At 39.3% G+C, this 12,933-nt stretch overlaps 1 protein-coding gene across 1 annotated transcript in view; it reads right to left on the minus strand.

The window, feature by feature from the left end:
- Positions 1-12,933, minus strand: part of PHLPP1 (PH domain and leucine rich repeat protein phosphatase 1) — a 143,829-nt gene that overhangs the window by 38,722 nt on the left and 92,174 nt on the right. Inside the window, exon 4 of the mRNA XM_075084194.1 lies at positions 10,184-10,350. Within this exon, the coding sequence (XP_074940295.1) occupies positions 10,184-10,350 (167 nt within the window). The remainder of the gene's footprint in view (positions 1-10,183; positions 10,351-12,933) is intronic.

Raw genomic sequence — 12,933 nt, forward strand, 5'->3', positions numbered from 1 at the left:
GGTTTACATGAGGACATTTTATTTGGATTTTGTTTTCCCTTTGTTAAGGCTCAAGTCCTTTAATTTGTGCAAGCAGGCTTTTACATAACGCAGTGATGGAAGCAAAACTGCGACTATGAACGCTGCTATTCCATGTGAAAGTAATATCCAACAGCATGTGCCAGTGCATCCACAGCCTCCATATCAGCCCAGCATCTTCTTACCTCAAATCACTTTGTCCTCCCCAACCAGAAAATACAGGCAGAAAACATATCAAAGCATCAAACACATTAAAAAGCTTTAATGCCAAAAAACTCTTAGAAACCCTCACCAGCTGAGGATGGTGGGACGCACCTTTAGTATTACCTAAATCAAACTAACACCACTGAGAAAAACTCAACATGAAAATTTAAGTAGTGCCTTCATACTGTGTTTCAATAGGGGTTGTAAGGGAAATGCAGACTCTACCCCAAAAGACAGGCTATAAATACATTTAAAGTTTAAAAATACTCTAACATTTACAAAGGCTTGTACCAAGCAAGGGAGTGCTGTGCTCTCTATTGGTATTTTGATGCAAAGATGGAAGAAGGGAAAGAAAAAAAAAAAAAAAGAAAAAAAAAGGAAAAATCATTGGCCAGAGTTACCACAGATTTTGAACACCCTGTGCCATGCTGGAGGCAGAAGGTTTGGACCAGTAAGATGGAGACTAAATTGAAATCTTGCAATCAATTAGTGCTGCAGGGTGAAAAATGCTACTGTGCAGAAACAATGACTAATGTATCTCTAGAGGGAGAACTGTAAAATGAAAAGGAGGAGAGGGTAAGCTAGCTGATGTTAATGAGGGCTGCTAGCCAGAAAAAGAAAATGCACATTTTAAACACTGTACCTTCCTATTCCTCTATTTTGAGAGAAAAGGCTTAAAAATCTTGAACCTAGAACTGAACCCCACAATTCTGAATTTATCTTGAAGATAACTGTAGTTTTAGGCCAAAGATATACTGCCTTGAAATTTGGGGTGATTCTGTGATGGAACAGCTGTCCCACATCTTCCTTAAAGTCAACCGCAAATACATACAAAAGCGCTGTAAGGAGCAGGCTCCAGGGCCTTTAAGAGTTAGTTTTTCAGTATTGGGTTAAGTGCGAAAATAGCAGTGAAGACAGGAAGATTAAGTCAAAATAACTAAGCTCCTGGAGAAACATCAAAACGCAACCATTCCAATTTTCAAGTCAACCATGAAAAACAAATTAACTCATTTAATAATCAACACCAAGGCTACGGCCCTTACCTGTGCCACTCTGGAGTCTCAGAAGAACAGCCTCAAGGGTTTTGCCCACTAAACAAGTGAAAACTACAATCTACTAAAACCCCAAATACAATCTTGGTATAAAACTACAGAAGATCAAGCTAATGCACAGAGGAAAGAGGACTGGGGCAGGGGGTGTGGTGGGGAAGAAACCTAAGAAATACGTTAGCTAACTCCAATGCAGGGTGGAGCTTCAAGGTTTTCTGCACATGCTCTTGTGCATAATTGTCCTAGGTCAAGGAGGGGGGTGGGTGGGTTTGAAATCAACACCACACACACACATACCCCCAGTGTATCTGGATTACATCTCTACTACCCTAATGTATGCTTTAATGTGTGTTTATTAAGGGTCTTCTGTGAGTAATCTAATTACTAAGGACACGAACTGAAATGGTTAACAGGTCTATATAGTATGTAAGGGAGGATGAGTAGTACGTACATCCAGTATTGGATATACTCATACAGAAGCTGAAAATGCACGTATAGGTGTATGTCAAATAGTCCGCAAAGGAAAGTTCATTTTTAAATCACATTTAAAGAAAAGCTGGAAGACAGACACTAATAAGCTTAGTTAAGAGCATAATTTAAGACGTCTGGAAGGAAACATGTTCATTTACAAAATGCTAAAGTAGCATTCTTCCTCATGGAGCACTATTAAGTACAGAACATTACTAAGCCAAACTAGCAGGCATTTGCCCAAAGGTAACATCTAAGTCTACCTCTCACTTGCCACTATCCACATCGCAAATGGGCTGGTACACTTCCATGCTTCACATTTAAAACGCTGAATTGTTTATAGCGCTGCTTATATCTAGACAGATTTATATCCAGTAGCACTTGTAGCATTGATATAAATAAGGTAGAAGTATTTAACAGACTCAAGTTTTCTGTTGCTGCTGAGTTTGCACAGTGTCGGGCTTTAAATAGATTTTACAGTGCAACATCTTTGCTGTGTTCTCACATGCAAATCTTTACTCCTACCAGAAGCAGGGGCACAGATTGACGCTGCCCCCATGTCATTGCTGGAAAGAAGAAAAGGCACAACATTCCTCAAGCAAGCAATAACAGTGTAATAACCTCATATCAAGTCCATACATATGCTTTCCTTCTCTCCTCCCTCCTTCCCTGGTTCTAGACTTTGTTATCTGTTAAAATATGTCAACCTGAAGAACAGCATCTCTCAACATGTTATGTTCAGTTAGCTTACTAAGCTTTCTATTGTAATGACCAATATATAAACACCCACTTCTCTGACCAAAAATAGCCCTACTTTAAGATAGAGAAAAATGTTGACATGTCAAGCCTTGAGTTTAAACACACAATATGACTGAACACTAATTGCCATAATTGAGCCAAAAAATGCCCACTTAATCAATCCTGAAGCTGCCACTTCAGGAGTGATTTTAGGCTGACATACACAAAATGAGGAGAGGGACTAACAAGAGAAGTTTGTATCATGGCAAAGCAATGAACTAATAGGCTAATTTCAAATTCAGATCTACCTAACGTGCAGAGCAGAGGAACTTCCATTACACAGTACAGCACTTGTGTCCCACTATGTTTGGAGGGGGAAGAATAGTATATTCTAATTGGCCATACATCGTCACTGAAATGCAGCCACAGACTCGTCTGACAAAACCAGTCTTGCCCTACTCTTATAAAAAATAATTAAAAAGCAGTATTTTGTATACCCAAAATGGAAGACATGGCTTAATAAGGGACTCAGCCTAAGGAAAACAATCACTTTCTCAATACCACCTCCAGCATTTGGGCCGGCTCATGACTATGCTGTGGTTGCAGTTGGACATCATCATTTCAAGCAGCAGCACAACTGTCCCTCAGCTCCAGCACCATTTCCGAGCAGATCGATGCACCGTGGCAAGCGTTGGAACTGAATTACAACCTGCCACCTTCATGAACACCTGCTACTCTGGTCACTAACTTAATGGTGAAGAGAATTTCCTTATAAAACCATGATGCACCAATTTCCTCCTTGGAAATAAATGGTCCAATTTACTGCCTTTTTGCAGTTGCATCAGATTCACCCATCCATAGCCCTATTGCCTAAGGGAGCAGCTAGCCTAGCACCAGAAATACTGTCATACCATTTTACTTCCCAGAAAACTGTCGTTGGAAAAGCCTTAAATCAGTTAGACAAAGTGAACTATTCCAGCCCTCTTGCCCTGCTAAATTTGCCAAGACAGCTGAATAGAGGTAGGCTGCTTCTGCAACAGCTAGGCAGATTCACTTGGATCCTGCAGGTGAAGGCTTTGCTTAACTGAGGTCAAGAGCAGCCCTCCCCAGCTTGGGCACAGAGAGGTTTCAAAACACCATAGAGAGAGGAGCAAAGAGGAGTTCTGCTGATGTTTTCCACTCTGTTTCTCTGGACAAGACTCCTGTTCATCCAGAAATCCAGTAGCTCATGTCACACCACACAAAAACAGATGGAGTAAAGTCCTCTCAGGAAAGAAGGTCACTTAGTTTGAGGGCAAAGATTGATTTTAGCCAAGTCAGAAGAAACTTGAACAAATTTACCTGTTAATTATCAATTTCTCATTAGCTGAATGAATACATGAAAATACAGTTTTATCTGATTTTTTCTTTCCTTCCTCCTTTCTTAAACCCCATGGGGACAAAAGAAAAAGAAAGAACAAAAAGCAGACTGATAGCTGCAATTTTGGTATCTTCACTACCCTTTATGCCAACACACCAGGAACAGTCATCCTGATACTTCCCTCCTCTACACGCATTTAAAATTATAAAAGGCACAACAATTCTGGTATACAGACTTGAGTCTATATGACAATATTAATTGGTAGATTGTATTAGAAAAATAAAAAGAAGAAACCAGACTGCACTGCGCATATAGGCATAACCTTAAATCTTGGCAGTTATTTTTCAAAATATACAAATCACAGATGTTAAGCTAAATTCAGATGAACTCCAAACTTAAGACAACTATAAAGCTTTTATTCTGCTACATAGTTGCTAAGAAGACCATAAAGACAAGAAAAACAAAATATGCGTTGTTAGTTGAAATAATCTGAACCTACTTTACTGTACTTCACACTTCTCAATTCCTGCACATACCCAGCACACACTGCTTCATTAGGGGGAAAGGCTATCTTCAGAGGAAGAACAAAATTCTTAGAGAAAAAGTGAAAATATTTTCTCCTCTATATTTATATAACTAGAAAAAATATTTTATATATATTAAAAATATATAAAACTATATTTATTTATATTTATATTTGAAAGACAAAAGCATTAGCTAGGGGTAGGCTTCCAAACTGAAACATGTTTAAATGCAAGAAAAAAACCCCACACCTCACTTCGGGAGCCATATCAGGAAGCAATAGATGAGTAAATTGGAGTAGGCTGGTACGCAGGAACTGGATTCCATAAATATGTTCACTACTTTTTGAAGCATTATTTGGAAAAGACGCTGCTATACTTAGCCTAGTAGTTCCACTACATTGAATCCAATTAACAAGTGTAATTTCTACTTTTAGATTATGCTATTTTTAAAAATGCTATTTTACAGTGTATTTCTTAGTGCCATCTATTTTTCTCCAACCACTATTAAGTTCACTGTTCCATTTTAAACAATCCAAAAAAATCCAATGTGTTTCAGGCATTAAAACCAATTTTGCCACCTTCCCCACTTAGTCACTTGTAGCAACTTGATTTTGCAATTATTCTTTAATCAAACATCACCGATTTTTGACAAGTATTCATAAGGAATACTTTCCTGAGTTTGGAAAGGTATGCAGGAGCTATGTAGAACACAATCAGTCATGAAGATTCAGAAAGATGCACCAACAAAACCAAGCTCTTCCTTCAATGTATTTACAAGCTGAATAAAACAAAAGCAGTGAAGTTACATATTCCAAGTGTCTTCTTTAGTGTTATAAGTAGCAAAAAAAAAAAGTCCAAGGCTACAGAGCTGAGAAAATAAATGTAGCACCAGAATATAGTGAACACTGGATGGAGTTTGTTAGTAGTAAACCTCTGGTTGTCAGTATCACACCAAGTTCTCCTTCTTGCCCTGTTGCTTTAGATGGCCATCCTTCAGTCTTCGGCTCCAAGAGAAAGAGGATAAACAAGTATAAGAGTAAGGTTCCCTGGCTCTGAGACCATCCAAGCGTGCGAGAAAGCTCCCAGTACCTTCCCACACTGTGGGGCATGCAACGGCACTCCATTCCTTGTGGTAGTACACTCACCACGTTAGCTGGACTCATTTAAATAATTTCAATAAATGTGTGCATTTAAAAGCAAATTCCTTACCAGAATCAAAAATTCCATAATTAAAAAAAAAAAACAACAACAAAAACCAAACCAAACCAAAAACCAACCAAGAAAAAAAAAAAACACAAAAAACCCCCCATGCAAAACCCCCGTAAACAACCAAAAAAAGGGAGAAAGCTCAAATCTTTTCCAGTGCATCTACTGGCAGTGCCCCGTGGGGCCTGGCAAGGGGGAAGACGGATGGATTAGTGACAAGCAAAATATACAACTTTCTTTGCTAACCTCAGTTTCATACATTAAAAGCAACAATCACAAAGAGTGCTGCAATATACTTTGAGACCAAGCAAGTGCCAGGCTGGAGACTCTTCCCTGCTCCTCAATCCCTAGGGACAAGCTAGGATCAAAATACGTCTCACCCTGACTCCTAGCAAGCTTGCCTGCTGGGTTCGCACCAGTTGGGTCGCTAACACTGTTCCACCCTCGCTGCCTGGGAACCTAAGTGTTCTCTGAGCAATGATTGCATTTTGAATTACCTACTTACTGCATGATGGGTTTTTAAGGAGGGTTTAGCTTGAGGACCCCCCAAATTCTGGGTTTTCAGATAAAACCAGCTATCCTACGTTGGGAAGTAGCAAGGGATTTCAGTATCTGAGAGTCCTCTAGCCTTCTCATACCCTATAGATGCTACTTCAAGTTCCTGCCACTAGCCCAGAAGAGTTTCAGCCAAGGTGCCTAGGACAGTTGATTTCTTAGGAGGCTCTGGGAGAGAAAAAGATACCAACGGACCTTAAGATAAAAATCCATATAATCACTGTTAATTATTAATAACCACAATCAGAATAACAACTTGTTCTTCAGATAAAAATTGGCATTTGTTAATTGGCATTTGTTAAATGCCTTTGTTAAAACAAACTTTGTGGCTTATTACATCCCGCCTTTCTGGCTTTTTTTCCTTTTTAATCTGCAACAGGCTCATATTAGAAAATCCACATACCGACAATTTACTTTTGAAGATTAACAAGCAACTGTATCCTTGATGCCAACAGTTTTTTCCAACAGCACTGACTGAAACAATTATGTATAAATATAAAGCGTGCTTAGCCCAGTGAAGCAGAGCAACAGTGAATAAAGACTATGGTTTATTAACTTGCTTCAAACCTAGAGCAACAGTACTCTGCAAAAGTAGTAAGCTTGAACTCTTATTTGCATTTGAGAACAAGAGCTGTGAAGTTGCATTGTAGGTAAGGGGAAAGTGAGATTTGGGAACACAGTGTACATACAAATCTCAACTTTATTGTTAAAAAAAATAAATCCACCAACCAACATTAAAAGAGGGTAAGTTGTAACTTCAGTTGCTCCATTTGCAGTATACAGGGTCTAAGACACCAAGGGCTTTAAGGCAAATTCTGTCTTGATGGGGCTATTGCTACAAGACACGTCAGCCACTTCTAATACTGCCACAGCTGGGCAATCTTTCAACTGGGGGTATCTCCTTTCTCCCCCAAAAGAAAAACACCCTTTTGTATCATTTTAAAAAAAGCTACTGTGAGGGAGAACAAGTACCAACATTTGCTGTGTTATTTTTTAAACAGAGATGAATTTTCAGACTGCCTACTTTCATACATAGTATGAAATATGTATTCCCTGGTAAGTAGGAAAAAAATACAGGTAAGCTGTATATTCCTTTCAACATTCAGACAGTTCAGTTACAGAAGTTCACAGCTCCAGAGCATCTACAGCAACAGAACTTCAAGTCTGAGTGGACAGAAAGCAAGTAAGAGTGTAGCTGCCAGGGAAAAAAGTGCATCTACACTTCTGTAAACTTTCACATGCTACCAGCAATGTAGTTCCCAAGATGGAGATTTTTCACTTATGCCATGTACTGAGCAGGACTAAATATTTTATTCAGAAATGCAATAAATTACATTATTTTAACAACTGAAAGAAGTATGTAACTGCATAAGCAAAAGTAGGAATTCTTGGGTTTTTTTCCCAATCCATGCCTGACTGTACCTGCCAAGTCAGTGCATATGTCAGCATCTCATTACTATGACCCAGGTGCTTGTAAGTCTACTCAGTGGGTAGCTATAAAGTTGGTATTTTTTTGTCTTTGACATACCTCTCATCTTGAAATGCAGCATTCATGAGCATTTGTTAAATTACTACCTAAAGTGATTTACTAAGAGCAACAGCTAGCACCAAGAGCTGCTTATAGCAAGGCAGATTTTCCTAGACCGCCTTGCTAACCAGATTTTAATCAAAAATTGTACCAGCAAGGGTAGGTATATAAATGCCAATGCATTTTGTTCACAACATCCAAGCACATGGTTATTTTGGAGCCTTAAATACTTCTGGGCTTGATTCACTGGTGCTGTGCCTTGTGTGCAGCTGCAATTTAGCAACTGAGAATTTGGTATAAGAGCCAACAGTACCAAATCAGAACAGCAGAGATTTTGTACTTGCTTCGCAGTGGTTTAAAAGAACATGGGTGAACAAAAAAAGACTTCTGGTTTATCCAGTCAAGTTTTACCTCGTGTAACCCCCCCAGAAGATCTGAAAATGGTTTTATGAAATTGGATTAAAAATAAAGAAGTCAGACAAATAATTTGTGTTCCCAGGAGTGACTGAGCTTCCCTTACTTTACACATGCTTTCATACTGGGATTCACGAATAATTTCAAAAGATACAGTGGTTCCTTCTTACTAGACATTTGTGTATTTACTCACTACAGAAAAGCAGACTTACAGTAGCAGTCAAGCTGGCTCAAAGCTTTTGGGCACCACAAGTAAAACTCAAGTTTTCCCACCCACTTTCCCACTGAAGAGGAAAAGCTGGGCCTGTATTTCTTAGGGCTGAAAGAAGAATGGCCTGGGAGAGCGCTCCAGGGCCAGGCTCATGCTTTTGCTGCTGTTGGGAGGCAAAAAGATAACCATGGGGCACTGCTTTTCCTCAGCAGTAACTGGCACCTCACACAGCTCCTTCCACTGGGCACAGCAATGGGAGCAGCAGCCACTTACAGCTACTCACTGCTTGGGTGACACCACCTGTGCTGGATGAAGATAAGGCTAGAGGACATCAGCAGTGGCAGAGGGAAGGTCAGCACTAAGGGGCAGGAATTCATGAGACACTGGCTCTGATCCACTGAAACAGTGCCGTGTAACTTTCCTAACAATTCTTTTTTTCTCCAGAAGTTCACAGACCTTCTCGTACCGTCTTGGCAAGATCAAAGCAATGGAGGCAGAGGAGACTGTCATTCACTGACAGAATGAGGACCAGCCCTCAGAAGAACAAGACACAATCAGTTTTCCACCACTTCAGGTATACATCACTTCTTCAGATTTTCCTGACGCAGAATCTTAGAAAACAGGAGAGTTTTACTTCGTCACCTGAACTCTTTCACACTTTTATGTTCAGGCCCACATTAGTGAGAAACATTTTAACAGTTTAACTTTCAAGCAAGACTCTTCAGTTGTTCCTACAACTGCAGCACCAAGAGAACGTCAGACGATGAACATTGCTCATCACATCATTTATAAATGCTTTCCAATCCCTGACAGAATCACCTATATGTAAGATGGACAAAATATAACCAAGTATCTCCTGTACACTTTCTGATATCTAAAAGGAAAAATTGTAAAAATTCATTAAGACATTCATTATCTGTCCATGTCCATCACCTAACTTACGCTAAAATTCCACTTGCTATCTGGAGACCAATACTGACATTCACAGAACATTTAATCCAGTATTCCTCTCCAGACTGTGTTCATAAGCTCTTGGAATCACTGCCTGCTTTGTTTATGAAGCAGACCTGCTGGGTTCATTCATCTTCCATTATGCCAAATTTTTTGTTTTTCCAGAATGAAATTGGAATTACATAAAAATAAAAAAGCCCGCAGAAGCCATCCTGTTTTTCCAAAGAGGAAGGTATTTAGAAATGTGGTTTAAAAGATTTCATTTGAACAGGACCATCCACAAATATAATCCTGAGGTACTCTGCAATTCAGTTACCACTGAAATTAAAATCAGTTTTATATTCAGCATGGAAACATTCATTTTTCTGAATACAGAAAGGCTGCTGATTCCACAGTTCTGGGACACATACATTAAATCATTCAGATCACCGATCATGCTGCTGTCTACCCATTTTTTACATTCTCAGATGAGCTGCAGTGGAAAGAACAACTGGAAGGTCACAGTTACTAGGAAAGAAGAATTAGCGTTCAGCAGAGTAGAAAGATGACAGGAATAAGGCTGAATTTATTAAATCAGGGCTTTCTTTGCATGGGGGGGGTAACAAAAAACTTCTCGGTGAAGTCACACGCAGTACTGTTCCTACTCAGAATGCATCCCTTTGATAGGCAGCTCACCAACTCATATTCACTCGCGTGAGTCAAAGGTTGAAGAACTACAGTCTGACCTCAGTAGATAGATAAAACCAATGCATTCTGAAAACTGCATTGAAAATAGCCTTCTATTTACAAGAAAAACATTAAGTTTCTTATGAAAGCTATCCTGTTTCGAACACACAGAGTTAAACGATTTCTGAAGTGTTACAGCCAGGCCAATCCTCCACAAGAGGAGGCGGTAATTTTTTTAGGAAAGTTCCTGCAGACCAGTGGTCACTTCGCTCCAAGAGCGTATCACTTTACCTTTGTAATTCATTAAGCGCTCTATTTGTGGATGGGCTAGGGTTTAGCCTCAGGAAGTTCTGCTTTAAGTTGAGATGAGTGAGGTCTTGGCTATAAAACAGGTTGGCAGGCAGGTGCTCCAGGCTGCAGCATGAAAGATCCACTGAGCTTATGCGTTGTGATGCAACCTGGAAGTCAAGAGGCACACCAATATGTTAATACCCTAATAAAACAAGAACGTTTCCTTCACCCCTACTAGCACATGATAAACTGTTTTTAAACACAGCAGGAGTCAGTGTCAAGCATAGCTGATCTAACACAGTTTACATCATTGCTGTAAGTTATGCCGTTATCTCTTGCTTTGCCTCAGTGCTAGAACCAGGTCCACAGATGGCCAGCAGGGGGAAAAACACGAAGATTTGTCAAGCTGAACAAGTTAAATAGATTAGTTTTCATCATTGAAGTTATGCGATACTCTACAACCAGAAAAAAAAAAGACAGATAAGAGATCTGACGGAAACTTTAGTTTAGCCCTTTTGTTAGCAAGTAACATCAGCAAAAACATAGTGCAGAAGTCTTCTACATGGCTGTGGGACTGGTCAGTATGCCAAAGTGAGTGGAGGCGAGGGGTAACAGTGATCATCCTATCTCGGTTTCAAGGGTCAAAAGCAGCTATTAAATGACAGAAGAAATAGTTATCCCATTTTTTTCTCCAAAAAGATATAAATATCACAGCAGCAGCAAAGCACCAAGCACTCATCTCTTGTCAGTGAATTAGAAAACTGACCAACAGTGATTAAAATGTGACAAATAAAATTGAGATTTGGGGGTTTAACACTTTTTTCTAGAAAGAGGAAGGTAAAACAAACACAGTTTATAGAGGCTAAGGAAATCATACCACCTGGTACTACATATATCTAGCATCATTCCAGATACCTATAGGCAACAAATTCAAGTAACAGCAACTCTGCCCCTTACCAAATCTCTAGGATACAGCTGGGTGAACTACATCCTGTTCCTTTACTTATTTACTAGTCTTTATTAACAAAAAAAAAAAACAAACCGACCAAAAAATACACCAACAACACAAAACCACACACTCCCCCAAGAAAAAAAAAAAACAAAACACCAAAATACCCCAAACCAACACTGCAACATAGAACTCTTGAATTTTCTGTCCAATACTATTAAAAATACCCTTCCCTAAAGTAGAGTCCTGAAGCTAGTTACATGACAAAACACCACCACACAGTAGTACAAGGCAGCAAGGATGGTGGGCAAGGAAGAGAGGTCAAATTCTAGAAGGACAAGAGGTGTTGCTGGAGCAGAGACTGCTTAGATCAAAGGAGGAGAAGCGAACAACTTCACCACCATTTCAGAATTCTGGGACTGCACAAACAGTGCTCAAACGGTACGTGTTCTGTCAGCTGCTCACTGCAAGAGAAGCTATAATTTAATTTTGTCATTAGTGCTTTTATTGACCTCACATGCTAGGATTCTGGAAGTACACACGCCATGTCTAAGGGACAAAAAGCAAAAAAAAAACCCCAACTCCTAATCAATGCCCAGTGACAGTCTGTAAGTGATTCTGAACTCTGATAAGGAGGCACTACCCAACCTTCTGGGCAGAGATATAGCCCTTGCCATGGAGTACCCTGAACCTAGAGACATGTTTTGCTGGCATAAGTGAAGCAGCTTGCCACTGAAAGGAAGGCCAAGGATTTTTTTCTTCCCTTTTTCCTCTCTAGTACAAGCTACACAGGCCTCAGGATAAGTGATCTCTATTATAAACACACAGCCATAAGCTTCGAGAGGAACAGACGGTGCAGTGTTTTTCTCTAATGCGACCGTTAATAATCCAGTCCTCCCACATCCATTAAAATGCTCGAATTTTTGTTACTCAATTAGTTTAGTCCTTTTGTTACTGTAGCTACTATTTTTCTTCCCCTTGTAGTATTAGGCAAAAATTATTCATATGCTATTCTAAGCAGTCATTTCTGAAAGCCAGGTATTCAGTCTATTTATGGAGCCAGAACCTGCCCAGTATGGTACAGTTCTCATCACAATCAAAACAAAAGAGATGAAAAAGTGCTGACACCCGTTAAATTAAAAAGGAGAATGTGTAATTTCAGGTGTAACTCTAACACACACTGTTGCTTCAACTACTTGTTTGGAATGTGATATGAGCACTAACAAGCAACCCAGCAGTGCTTAGCAAGACATGTCATGCTAAAAATATCTAAAGTACCAGAACCAGTAACCCTTTGAACCATGATAAAGCAACCAAACAAATCCAAATTCTACTTGGCTCAAAAAAGGACACAATACCTTTCTTAGAATCACCAAGCCCTACAAAAAAAAAATCCAGTTAAAAGTAATTTTGTTTTTACAAGTTGGATGTTCTTGTTGTTTGTTGTTTGCTTGTTGGTTTTTTTTAAAGGAATCACTTTGTTATACCAAGAATTTCGTGCAATTGACACATATTCAATGATGCCTTTACCACAGCGATAACTGTAAAAGTTAAAACCACATTTTAGGTGTTAGTTCTGGAATCAACTATAGTTTTATAGAAGTCTTTGTTAACAAAACAGTATTCCAAGAACTAACTTCTGAATCGTCACAAGGAATACTCATATAAACAAACACAGTTACCCTCACAGGCAGGGATAAAGACTTTTGTCTTTTCATTGCTCAATACTGTTCTGTACCAAAATCCTAGAAAACAGAAGAACAAGATGAAAAACAAAGAAGAGTGACAACCGAGAACAACC

This window comes from Phalacrocorax aristotelis, chromosome 2, assembly GCF_949628215.1.
Source record: "Phalacrocorax aristotelis chromosome 2, bGulAri2.1, whole genome shotgun sequence".
Taxonomy (NCBI): Eukaryota; Metazoa; Chordata; class Aves; order Suliformes; family Phalacrocoracidae; genus Phalacrocorax; species Phalacrocorax aristotelis.